Genomic DNA, 12,575 nt, shown 5'->3' on the forward strand with positions numbered 1-12,575 from the left:
ATCTTCCTATTTGTAATCCTGCTTAAAGGTGGGTCTAGGCACCATATTTGTACCACATGACATCTCCTCCAACATATTCACTTGGTTGGCATGAAACCCAATTCTCTCTCTCTCTCAAGACATGAACCAAGAGTCACAGTAGCTAATCAGCCAGTGGTGTGCTCTGCTATCTGCCATGGTTGACTGAGAGTAAAAAGGGAAAGATAGTTGCGAGTGAGAGAAGCAGAGATAAGAAAGTCCCTGGGGCTGATGAGAAAGACCACTGGGCTTCTGAGAGCCAGAAAGAGGAAGTTGCCATTCTCTAATTTGCCTCTAATTTGGTTTTCATATCCATTAATTTGCTCATTAGAGCCTTGCAATGTGGTCCTTTTGAGCTAGTGTGAGTGGATTTCTGTATTTAGAACCATTTTCCCCTGACATTGCAGAGAGTAAGGCAGTGCCTCACTTATTTTGGTGTCTACCTGGCACAAAGCATAGGGCTTTACTCTTAGTAGGTGTTCAACAAATGTTTGTTAAATTTAATTGAATACCCTCCTCCCGCCTTCTGCCCCATTTGTAGAAGGCCAGGTGTGATCCAAACAAATAGAAAGCAGAACTTGATTTAGTCCAAAGTCAATTTGGGAAAAAAATACTTCAGTGGGGTTAAAATAAACCACGATATAATTTAATAACAAGAGCAGCCCCCCAACATTTCCTCAGCTTCTACCTACTAATTTTCAGGTGGAACAGTATATAGTTTCACAAATAGTCTCTTAGGGCATTGACATACTTTCATGCATTCACTTACTTACTTGAGGACCTACTATGTGTCATTTACTAATTCCTTCGACCCAATCTACCATGTAAACTATTAATGTATCTTTATTTGCCTTCTGATTTGTGAGGTTCAGTGCTTTCTTAAGTGCACATTCCCAAAACCAAAGCAGAAAATGTTTTATTAACCACCTAGTATAAAATCAGTGAGGAAGAACAGCTGCCAAATTCCATCAACCAACCACTTTAAATCAACCCAGAGCTCCAGTCTTGAGCAGACAAACTCATTCAGAACCACTGTCAAGACACTGATGGAAAAACAGTCCCACTAGGGCTCAAAACCACATTCACCCCAAGTCTACAACCCCGAGTGCCACCCAATGATAACATAACAAAAGTATTGAAATGAGAACAGGTGCCCCAGTGTACCAATAGATATTTAATACCTTATCAACTTCCACTATAGAAATTAGGCTGGACTCCAACACTAGCACCAGATGATGGCAGCCCTTTTCTGGATGGAGAAAATAAAACCCTAGTGCATCTTGTTTTACTAATTTGGTCTTGCTCATGTGTAAATGCAAGTGAAAAATGTTGGTGCTGCTTCTTTTCGACATTGCTTTTTGATTATGGCCGTCAATAAATAATTTTATCCTTGAACAAGACTTGACAGTGGCCCTAAGGCAGAGGCACAGTTCCTTAGGAACTAGGCCAGCAGAGAACAGGCTTTCTTACCCCCACCCCTTCCTCTAATCTACAGTCAGAACAGAAAGTGCTGTCTCTTCAAGGAGCTGGAAGCAGATGAGCTGTCCTTGAGTTTCCTCTGGGAACCCTACTGACACACAGTTCTACCTTTGGCCTGACTTACTGGTCACTGTCAAAGAGAAAGGGCCTGTCCTTGCATCAGCATTTTTTCTCACTTTACTTTTCCCTCTTTACCACTATAGTGGGATGAATGGTACCCCCTTTCCCTTCAAAGATATGACCATCTTCTTATCCCCAGAACCTGTGAATGTTAACCGTAGTTGGGAACAGTGTCTTTGCAGAAGTAATTAAATTAGGGATCTTGAGATGAGGAGATGAGGGCTCTAAACCCAAAGACAGCTTTATTTATAAGAAGCAGAAGAGCAGAGGACACAGACAAGAGGAAGCAATGTGACTAGGGAGGTGGAAACTGAAGTGATGTTGCCGAAAGCCAAGGAATGCTGGCAGCCACCAGGACAGGCAAGGGATGATTCTCTTCCAGAAACTCTGGAGGGATCACACCCCTGCTGAAGCCTTGATTTTGGATTTATGGCCTCTAGACATTTTGTTTCTTTAAGCCACCAGTTTATGGCATTTTGTTACAGCAGCCACAGGAAAGTAATATACTTGTGCTCTCAGTCTCAAGTGGTTCCTGCTTCTCCTCTCACTCAAGACCTTGGAATCGGGAGCAGTGATGATTTTTTTGCTTGATTGTTGTGGTGTTTTGGGCTGAACCTTCCTCTTGTGTGATCCATGGACTCTTAGTGTCAGCCTCACCTGGGAGCTTGTTAGACTGTGGACTCTCAGGCCCCGGCTCACACCCACTGAACTAGAATCTGCATTTTAACCAGATTCCCAGGTGGTTCGTATACATGTTATAATTTGAGTAGCACCAATAGGAGAGACTCTGAGGTGGCAGGTAGTTAGATTTTTTCTCTGCTTGTAAGAATTCTAGTTTCTTCAAGTTAAGTCTGTGAAATACAGCATGGAGGTTATATAAAAGCCACATCAAACCAAACTCTTAGATTAGAAATACATGCTGATGTATTATGGATGCAATAACATGATGTCTGACATTTGCTTTAAAAGATTCCAGAAAGAAGGAAGGAAGGAAGGAATTATGAAAAGGGCATTGAGTGAGGATGATGGAACTAGGTTTACAAAATGTGGGAAAATTCTTGCAACTTGGTGCTGGGTACATGGCAGTTTATTGTTCAATTTTCTCTGCTTTTTTTCTGCAGAAATTTTCATAATGAAAAGTTAGGAAACACTCTGGTTTCTCAGCCTTGTTTTATTTTCCATTTTTTTTTTTTTACTATTTGTTTTTTTCTCCCTTTGTGGAAATGAAAGTTGTTGAAGAGACATCTTTTTGTCTCAGTTTGTGGTTTCTTTGCCCTGTTTGCCTGTGTTTTGGGCTTTGTTGACTCCCAGGACTTTTTAAGTGGGGAGCTATTGCTGAGGAAGTAGGATGGGAGCTGATTAAGGTAAGGCATCTTCTAACTAGGTTTCCAACAACTTCTGCTGGGCTTGTATTGTTACTGGCTGCAGGAATTTGATTTTCTATCTCTTTCCCTATCTCTTTCACCTCTTGAAGACTTCTTTTTTCTACTGGCTAGATTGTCATATATGTGATCTTTGACTTTCTGATTTACGTGTGATTTGCATATTATATATTTATTCCAGGGGTTCTCAGCTAGGTGATGATTTGGACCCTGAGAACCATTTGGCAATGTCTGGAGCCACTTTTGGTTGTCATAACTGGGGGAGGGCTACTGCTGGTGTCTGGTAGATAGAGGCAGGGATGCTGCTAAATATTCTATGCACAGAACGGCATCCCCACGCCCCCACCCTGTCAAATAATGATCTGGCTGGAAGTGTTAATATCACCGAAGTTGAGAAACTCTGATTTAGTGCTAATGATCATCCAAGTACATTTGGCCACACTTCTTTGCTCATGTCTCATGTAGAAAGAGAGGTAGACTCATGATTGATTGCATATATGAGACATTTTTACCTCTTATAGTTTGATTTGGGGATGAAATGTGACTGATCATTTGTTCAAGTTGCACCCTGCACACCTCCAGGGGGCACCATCCACATATTATTCATGAAAACAACCCCCCCCCCCCGAATTGTGCCATACACAATCTATATGACTATAAGTGGTTGCTTTGGTTTTGTGGTTGTCCGGGGGTAGGGGGTTCTGGAACTGAGAGAGACAATTTCTGGTCAGCAGGGGCCTTGAGGCTATCATCAAATGTCCTTTCAAGGAAGGAAAAATGTCAAACAGAGAGGACCTCATTTTTATTATTCCTGACCAGTGTCTAGTTACAAAGCCTCTCCTTTATACCCTAGGGCCATATCCATTTGACTAGATCTAAAATTGTCAAATTATAATATCATGGTTTATGCTTATGATAGATTTTGTGTGAAACATAGCAGTGATAACTTCTTAATTTCAGTCAGTTCCTTGGGGGAGAAAATATATTTACACTGCTTCCATAAGACTTCCTATCCACCCACCACTTGCTTGGCAGGATTTCCTTAGTTTCAACAGTGTAACTTACTCTTACTGGTCTTCAATCACTTTGCAATAAAAACTGAGATTGTGGAAATGTTCATTGTCATTACTAGTGATGGAGCAGTAAGTACAGGCTTCTCAAGAGAGAGAGAGGAATTGGGTGATTTCAACTAGCACCATGAGCTGCTCAACCCTCAGAGAATGGCTTTTCATTTTAGTGAGATCTTAGGAGATCTCAGACTTCAGGCACACAGAGGGGCAGTGCTGGAAGATGTCCATCTGCATGTGTGATCACCAAATCCATGCCTTGTGGGCAGCCCCACAGATAGAGTTTTGATTTCTTTAGGACTGAGTACTGGGTCGCTGGACTGCAAACCCCTTTTCCTGCACCGTCAGGCCCAGGCTCGTGTGGTGGATTTCTGTCATTTCTGCCAGTCCTTCTTCACTTGCTCCCCCCTCTGATAATAACTCCTAATTTTCTACTGGGGACCCATCAGCCTACAATTCACTGTCCATATGCTTTTTGTGGGGCTTGCCTCCCCCTACCTTGACCTGGGGGTGGGCTTGAGGTCCCAACTTGAGTGTTCAGCATCATTTCACCCTTGTTGCCATAGCACTTGGTTCTGAGAAGCTGACTGGCCAATGAGGGTCATCTTGGGGATTCTGTGGTCACTCTTAGGGAAAAAGAAGAGGGGCAGAAGGAGAGAGAAAGGGAGAGAAAGAGAGATATATAATTTTGATGACATAATTTGAAGACCTGGATATAGCCATACCTGAAGTTATCAGTGAATTATGTGTTATATGACTGTCATTTTAAGTCACCTAGTTTGTGGCATTTTGCTATGGAAGCTTTAGGAAATACACAAAAGTAGTTTCAGATGAATAATCCTCTTTATCTGCCTCCTCCTTTGCCCTTCTTCTTTTCCTTGTTTCTTACTCTTCTTCAAAATTATCATTGCCATCATCATCAACATCCTTCTCCTCCCCATTTTGCCCTAAGCAGCAGGAAGGGTCTAGTAGTAATGTGGTGACACAGTGTGATCTGGGCAGTCCAGCCTCTTTGGTTACTCATTGCCCCTCTTGCATTAGCCCCTGGGGCTCAGAGGTTAGACCGTAATTCTGGGAGTGTTCTGGAGCTCTGATCTAGGGCACCATCCCGTTTTCTGTTGCCTTTAAACAAAGGCTAATGCTCACCCCCTGGTTATCTATTTGAGGTAGGCAGAATTCCAAGATAGCCCTCAAGATTCCTGCCCCTGCCATATACAGGCCTTGTTTAATTCTCTCCCCTTGCACATGGGCATTACCTATGGCTTGTTTCTATTCAGTGAGTAGTACATGGAAAAATTGAAGGCATTTTGCAGATGTAATTGAGGCTGCTAATTAGTTCACTTTGAGTTACTTGAAAGGGAAATTATCCAGCGTGGGCCTGACCTAACCTGATGAGCTCTTAAAAGAGGGTCTAGAGGAGAGAGAGACACTCTCCTGCTGGTTTTAAGGAAGCAAGCTGCCTTGAGTTCTTAGCTGCAAGGAAATGACTTCTTCCAAAGGCCAGGTGAGCTTGGGAGAAGACTCCAGCTCCATCAACACCTTGATTGCAGCCCTGTGAGACCCTGAGCAGAGAACCAAACTCAGCCATACTCAGACTCCTGTTATATGGAAACTGAGACATAATAAATGGGTATTGTTCTAAGCTGCTAAGCTCATGGTAATATGTTACACAGCCATAGAAAATGAATACATCTTTCAGGTACTGTGGTCAAGCCCCTTTGTGAATGTGTGGCATAGAGGCGGGGGAATGGAGCCAGGTAAGAGGAAGAAAACTATATTGGAGGAAGTCATGGCCCATCCAATGAGTGAAGGGAGAAGCTCAATGAATACGCAGTCCTGTTCAGTGCCCAGTCTTGGGGAGCTGGAGGGAGAATGTTACCCCACAGCCAGCTCTGGCTGCACTTGGAAGCTGTGATCCTAGACGGAGATCCCTTCCCCCTCTCGTAGGTACTGGGAGGCAAACGCTTGGCAGAAAACCCACACTCTTTGTGAGGGTGAAAAGATTTTCTTGAATGGAGAGATGGTAAGGTGGGATATTTTGAATTAATAGCTAGTTAAAAAACTTCTCTGTCCTTTAGACTTTCCTTCATTCAAACAGCCAGGACTTCTGCTTTCCATGCTTCAAGGAAAGGATGGCATGGGAGAAAAATGTAGAAAGCAGAGACTCCTCTGACTTCAGAGTTTCACAAGCTTGATTCCTTATGAGAGCCAAAGGGGAGTTGGGGTGCAGAGAAAGGCTTGGAGCACACAGGCAAGTAAGAACAAATCTCTGTCTGATGCTCTGAGCTATCAGAGAAAGGAAGCAGAGGTAGAAGCATCCCCAGGTAAGCTGTCCTTTGTCCTGCATGGTGGAACTACAGAGAAACAGGAGAAATCCCCTGAAAAGTCTGTGGGATCTGGGAGCACATGGGATGTGACCCTGTGTTGTGGGACAAGCCCTGAAAAGATGACAAGACACTGGAGACATATAAGTGTCTAGTTGCCACTGTCCCCACTGCCTAGCCCAGTAGACATGCTCCAATAATAATCATCCAATGAAAGAATGCACACAGCGGAAGCACTCTAAAAATACTCTCCAGGAAGATGTTCTTCACCAGCAGCAGGGAAAGCTGATGAGGGTCTTGAGATTCTGACTCCCATGAAGGCTGAGATATCTGCACACCTGGCAGCCCCAAAGCACGAGGAGGTCCTGCTGCCCACATGTAGACCGTGGTAGCCCAGAGTTCTGATGTGGGCAGCCAAATCAGCTGTGCTTTAGCAGTGGTCGCTCTTGGGCTGCACCTGGGCATGGCTTCTCCAGCCTTGCTCCCTGCCTGGAAGCACTTGGTCCTTGTCCTTTGGACTCTGTCTGGGACGCTCAGAGGGAGGACCCCGTGGCCTCTCAGACCTAAGCCCTTGTTGGAGCTGTGCCATCCTACTTTGTAGTTGGGATGTGAAGCAGGGCAGTGGTTCCCCATCATCACCTCTCTCCTGTGTTAAATTGCCCAGAGGTGTTTGTAAGAGCACCAGTGAATTAGTTGTTGGGCCAGAGAGTCTCTTTTATCATAATTTGTGTCAGGCCGACCCCCTGGAATCTGATGAGGTCTTTGGGTGCTGGCAGCACGAATTTTTATCCATTATTTTTTCTATTACAGATGATTCTTTTCCACATTGGAGTCAGACAGAGGTCGGCTTGAGCCTAGCACATGAAGATTGATACCAGTGGTTTTGCTGGGTCCGGGGTGGCCTCTCTTTCATTAATGCAACATATTCAGCATATATTTTCATTGCCTGGAGGCTTGAGGTTGGGCAATATTCAAAGGGGTTTGGAATGATTGCTTAATTGAACCAAAAATAACAGAGGGCATAGCCATGTTGCAATGGGAAAAACCGATTGTCTGAACTGCTCAAGGCTGAGATCGAATCCTGCTCCTGTCCCAGGGAAGATCGGTAGACTCTGTGAGCCTTGGATATTTCACCTGTAAAGAGGGTAACTGTCCTGACCTCATATCACTGTTATGAAAATTGAAGGACATGATGGTTGTGGTACCTGCTGGGCATTTTTGTAAGCCAAGAGCTGGGCTCAGCCACTCAATGCAGTGGTTTTTCAGTTGGGGACACTGGACAATGAATGGAGACATTTTTGGTTTTCACAGTGGGAGGAAGGAGTGCTTCTGGCATTTTGTGGGTGGGGACTGATTAACACCCCATAGTGTGCAGGACAGCCCATCACAGGGAATGATCTGGTCCCAAATGTCCATGGAGAAACCCGTTTTAAAGTTGACACGGAGTCAATGCTCAGTAAATGAAAGGTCTGGTTATGAACAAGGGGGACACAGGAACATGCTTTCTTTACAATGGGTGAATGTAAAAGATTATTTTGAGTTATAACACTGTTTTTTATAGTCAATATGTTCACATGGTCGAAGATCTAAAAGGTACACAGGGCATACAGTGTAAATTCTTCCTACTACTTGGCCCCTTCCCTGGAGGAACCAGTGTTACCAATTTCTAGTTGATTTATCCAGAGGTCCTCTATGCATCTGGAAAATTGTATGTGCATATATCCACATATATATTACATGCACATATACATGCATACTCCACACATTCTCTGCATCTTGCTTTTGTTACTCAATCCATCTTGGAGATAGCTTCTTATTGGGCACCAAGACCTTCCTTATTGTTTTTTAAAGGTGACAGAGTATGCCATACTGTGGATATATTTTATTGGGACACTTCCCTCTGGATGGATATTTTCTTTTGCGTTACTGACACTAATGCAGTGAATAACTGCAAGTACATGGTTTTCCACTGTATAGTTATATATATCTGTAGGATCAAGTCCTACAAGTGCTATTGCCAAATAAGAAAGTTCCTGCATGAGTGATTGTGTTGGAAGTTGCCAAGTTACCCTCCACTGGAGCTGTTCTGTTTCTAGTCCCCACTGGCAGCGAATGTAGTAGAGAAGGTGAGGTGATTTTGTAATTTTTAAAATTTGCTCTCACTGTTTGTATCTCCTCATCAAAACCCTTCTGGGAATAAATAAGTAGTGGATGAGCCTTATAATATTTTGTGCCCATCATATTTGCAGTGTCTAGGGGCCCCGGCATCTGCTGACAGGAGTTTTTTTAAGCATTATGAAGTTAAAGTCGACGGGAAGTGGCATTTGCTTTCTCCAGAAAAGGGCTATTTAGTTGCTGCGTCCTGGTGCTAATAGTTCCCAAATGACTAGCCTCTCAAAGAGTTTACATGTAGGAAAATCTCTCTCAGAAAAATCTCCCTCTGAGTGTCTGTTCAGCTTTATTTTTAAAGTTTCTGATTTGAGGGCCCCTTTGAGAGTCTGTGGAAGCAATAAAACCCTCTCCTCGGAAAATGGCACGAGCAGTTTGCATGTCCTCCAGGGAGTGGCTCTCAGGATAGGAGAGAGGCTCATGCTGCCAGGCACCCCTGTCTTGGGGCACTGTTCCCCCAAGAGAGGTCTGCAGATTCCCAGCTCAGAACTGGGCAGAACCAGTTCTGAGTGGCCAGAGCCATCCTGGTTCCAGGCCTGGCTCCTCCCTTCCACACTGACTGGCCAGGTGACTGGGCACTTACTCAGCTTTAGTTTTCTCATCTATGGAATGGGGACAACACTGCTTTGCAGTATTATATCAGAGACAATGAAGGCAAAGCGCCTAGCAGAGTACTTGACATCAAGCCCATGTCTGAGAAATGGAGCTATATGTTATTTTTGTTACAGTGAAGTCTTTTGCGATGGGGACTCTGGAACCACCATGTTCCTTCTTGTCACAGAGACCTCACACATGCTCTTCTCTTTGCCTAGAACACTTTTCTTTCCTCTTGTCACTTGAGGTCTCTTTCTCTTGCAGCTCAACTGTTCCATCTCAGAGACCCCTTTCCTGCCTTTCTAATTTCAAATCAACTTACTCTGGGCATCTTCTTCTGGAGAAACTCTCCTTTTCCTTCTTGGTGTCTCTGTGATTTGTACTGAGATGTATTAGTCTGTCTGCTTGCCTGATGTGTATCTGCCCCGGTGGACTACATGCTCCAGGGGAGCTGGGAGGACCTGAATAGGCAAGGGCCCTGAGGCAGGTGGGACTGAGTGGAGGCACAAGTAGGAGGATTTTGTGAGCTGGAGGGGAGCACTCGAGGGGAAGAGAAATGAGAAAGGCCAGGAGAGGCCAGGGGCCAGGACGTGGGGATCACCTGGGCCACAGGAAGACAAAATTTGCATTCTCTTCTAGAGGGTTAATCTGCCAGTATTAAGCAGGGTAGTTGCTTGATCTAACTGAGTTCTTTAAATTTTAAGGTTTGATTATTATTATTTTTTATTTTCACTTGAGAACATGCTAATTAATTTGAGAGAGAGAGAGAGAAAGGCAGGTAGAGAGAGAGAGAGAGAGAGAGAGAGAGAGAGAAACATTGATGTGAGAGAGAAACACCAATCAGCCACCTGCTGCTCATGCCCTGACTGGGAATGAACCCACAGATATATGCTCTGACCAGGAATCAAATCTTTCATTTTATGGGATGATGCTCCAACCAACAGAGCCATACCGGCCAGAACAAGTTTTTACAAAATTTTTTTAATGACTTACTTTAAAGAAAGATCATCAGCCACTGTGTGAAAGGCAGGGTGAGGGTGAGGTGGGCCTGGGGAGCAGGGAGATCCCTTAGGGGACCGCAGTCCTAGTCCTGATTCTGTCTGTAGTCGGGGCTCCATAGTCCATGGGTTTCTAGAAACTGCTCTGAGATCCCAGGGTATTCTAAGTGAGTGCTTCTTCCAGGGAGTGACCCAAGTTACATGAGCTGCCTTGGTCTCTCCAGAGCTGAGCCAGAATGGGCTCTTTCTCAGGGAATGACAGATTCCAGAACCTTCCACCAGCATTAGTGGACTGACTGCAGGGTGGAACTTACCTGAGATTATGGTGAAGTGAGATGGGGAGGTCATAGTCACGAAGGGTGGGGTGATGTACTTGGCCTTCACACCCTCCCGGGCCAGGCGGTCCATGTTGGGGGTGTCCACGTCCTGGTCGTAGTCCCAGCGGAAGCCATCAAAGGAGATCAGAAGCAACTTGTTGAAGCTCTTCTTCCCAGGAATGGGGTGGCTGCTGGCCCAACCCAGTAGAATGGACAGCAGCAGCCCGAGGACCCTGAGCCTCATTGTGCTGTGAGTGCCTCAGACACACACATTGCAGAGTTCATGGGCCTGGTCCCATTTTCTCCCTTTTTTATCTGTGGTTGAACAAAGTTCAAATTGATAATTCTGCCCCAGCTCTGCTGAGGGTCAAAACACATGGAGTGTAACAGGGTGGTATGTTTTCTCTGATGAAAAAGTTCTGGAAATAGTGGTGGTGTTTGTACAACCTTGTGGGTGCACTTAATGCCACTAAATGTTATACTTCAAAATGGTAATAATGGTGAATTTTATGTTACATGTACTTTACCCTGATAAGAAAAGTCAAATCGTGTGAAATATTTTGGACTCTTATATAACTCCACTGCTGTAAAGATTTGGGGAACAAATTAGATGGTGCTTTCCTTTGCTCAGTGCATCCGGTTATATAGGGAGAACAAATGACTGGTTATTATGATTATGAAAACAGTCAGCATGGATTAAGTACCCATAAGGGCTAGGAGCTTTATATATATATGATCTATTCTATTTAATTATTATTTTTTAAATCTCAGGAGCTGCCCTGGCTGGTGTGGCTCAGTGGATTGAGCACCAGCCTGGGAACCAAAGGATTGCTTATTCCATTCCCAGTCACAGGGCTCATGCCTGGGTTCATGGGCCAGGTCCCCAGTAGGAGGTGCTAGAGAGGCAACCACACACTGACGTTTGTCTCTCTCCTTCCCTTTCCCTCTGTCTTTTTAAAAAATATATTTTATTAATTATGCTATTACAGTTGTCCCATTTCCCCCCTCACTCCCCTCCACCCTACACACCCCCTTCAACCCACATCTCCCTCCTTTAGTTCATGTCCATGTGTCATAAGTTCCTTAGCTTCTACATTTCCCATACTATTCTTGCCCTTGCCCTATTTTCTGCCTACCATCTATGCTACTTATTCTCTGTACCTTTTCCTCCTCTCTCCTCCACCCACTCCCCTGTTGCTAACCCTCCATGTGATCTCCATTTCTGTGGTTCTATTCCTGTTCTAGTTGTTTGCTTAGTTTGTTTCTGTTTTTGTTTTAGGTGTGGTTGATAGTAATTGTGAGTTTGATGTCATTTTGCTATACATGTTTTTTAGTTTCTTTTTCTTAGATAAGTGCCTTTAACATTTCATGAAATAAGGGCTTGGTGGTGATGAACGGCTTTAACTTGATCTTATCTGAGAAGCACTTTATCTGCTCTTCCATTCTAAATGAAAGCTTTGCTGGATAGAGCAATCTTGGATATAGGTCTTTGGATTTCATGACTTGGAATACTTCTTTCCAGCTCCTCCTTGCCTGTAAGATCTCTTTTGAGAAATCAGCTGACAGTCTGATAGGGACTCCTTTGTAGGTGACTGTCACTTTATCTCCTGCTGCTTCTAGGATTCTCTCCATTTTAATCTTGGCTAATGTAATGATGATGTGCCTTGGTGTGTTCCTTCTTGGGTCCAACTTCTTTGGGACTCTCTGAACTTCCTGGACTTCCCAGAAGTCTATTTCCTTTTTCAGAATGGGGAAATTCTCCTTTATTGTTTGTTCAAATAAGTTTTTTGCTTGTTGCTTTTCCTCTTTCCCTTCTGTTACCCCTATAATTTGGATGTTGGAACATTTAAAGATGTCCTGGAGGTTCCTAAGCCTCTCCTCATTTTTATGAATTCTTGTTTCTTCATTCTTTTCTGTTTGGTTGTTTCTTTCTTCCTTCTGATCCACTCCATTGATCTGAGTTCCAGTTTTCTTCCCATCACTACTGGTTCCCTGTGCATTTTCCTTTATTTCACTTAGTGTAGCCTTCATTTTTTCATCTAATTTGCAACCCAATTCAGCCAATTCTGTGAGCATCCTGATCACCAGTGGTTTGAACTGTGCATTT

At 44.0% G+C, this 12,575-nt stretch overlaps 1 protein-coding gene across 1 annotated transcript in view; it reads right to left on the bottom strand.

Annotated features, from left to right (window-relative positions):
* LOC119047987 (ectonucleotide pyrophosphatase/phosphodiesterase family member 7-like) overlaps positions 1 to 10,784 on the bottom strand; it is a 40,032-nt gene extending 29,248 nt beyond the window's left edge. Inside the window, 1 exon segment of the mRNA XM_037143478.2 lies at positions 10,466 to 10,784. Within this exon segment, the coding sequence (XP_036999373.2) occupies positions 10,466 to 10,712 (247 nt within the window). The 5' untranslated portion in view covers positions 10,713 to 10,784.
* Between the last annotated feature and the right edge of the window lie 1,791 nt (positions 10,785 to 12,575).

The sequence above is a fragment of the Artibeus jamaicensis genome, unplaced genomic scaffold, assembly GCF_021234435.1.
Source record: "Artibeus jamaicensis isolate MK-2021 breed Jamaican fruit bat unplaced genomic scaffold, CSHL_Jam_final contig_700, whole genome shotgun sequence".
In the NCBI taxonomy this organism is placed as follows: Eukaryota; Metazoa; Chordata; class Mammalia; order Chiroptera; family Phyllostomidae; genus Artibeus; species Artibeus jamaicensis.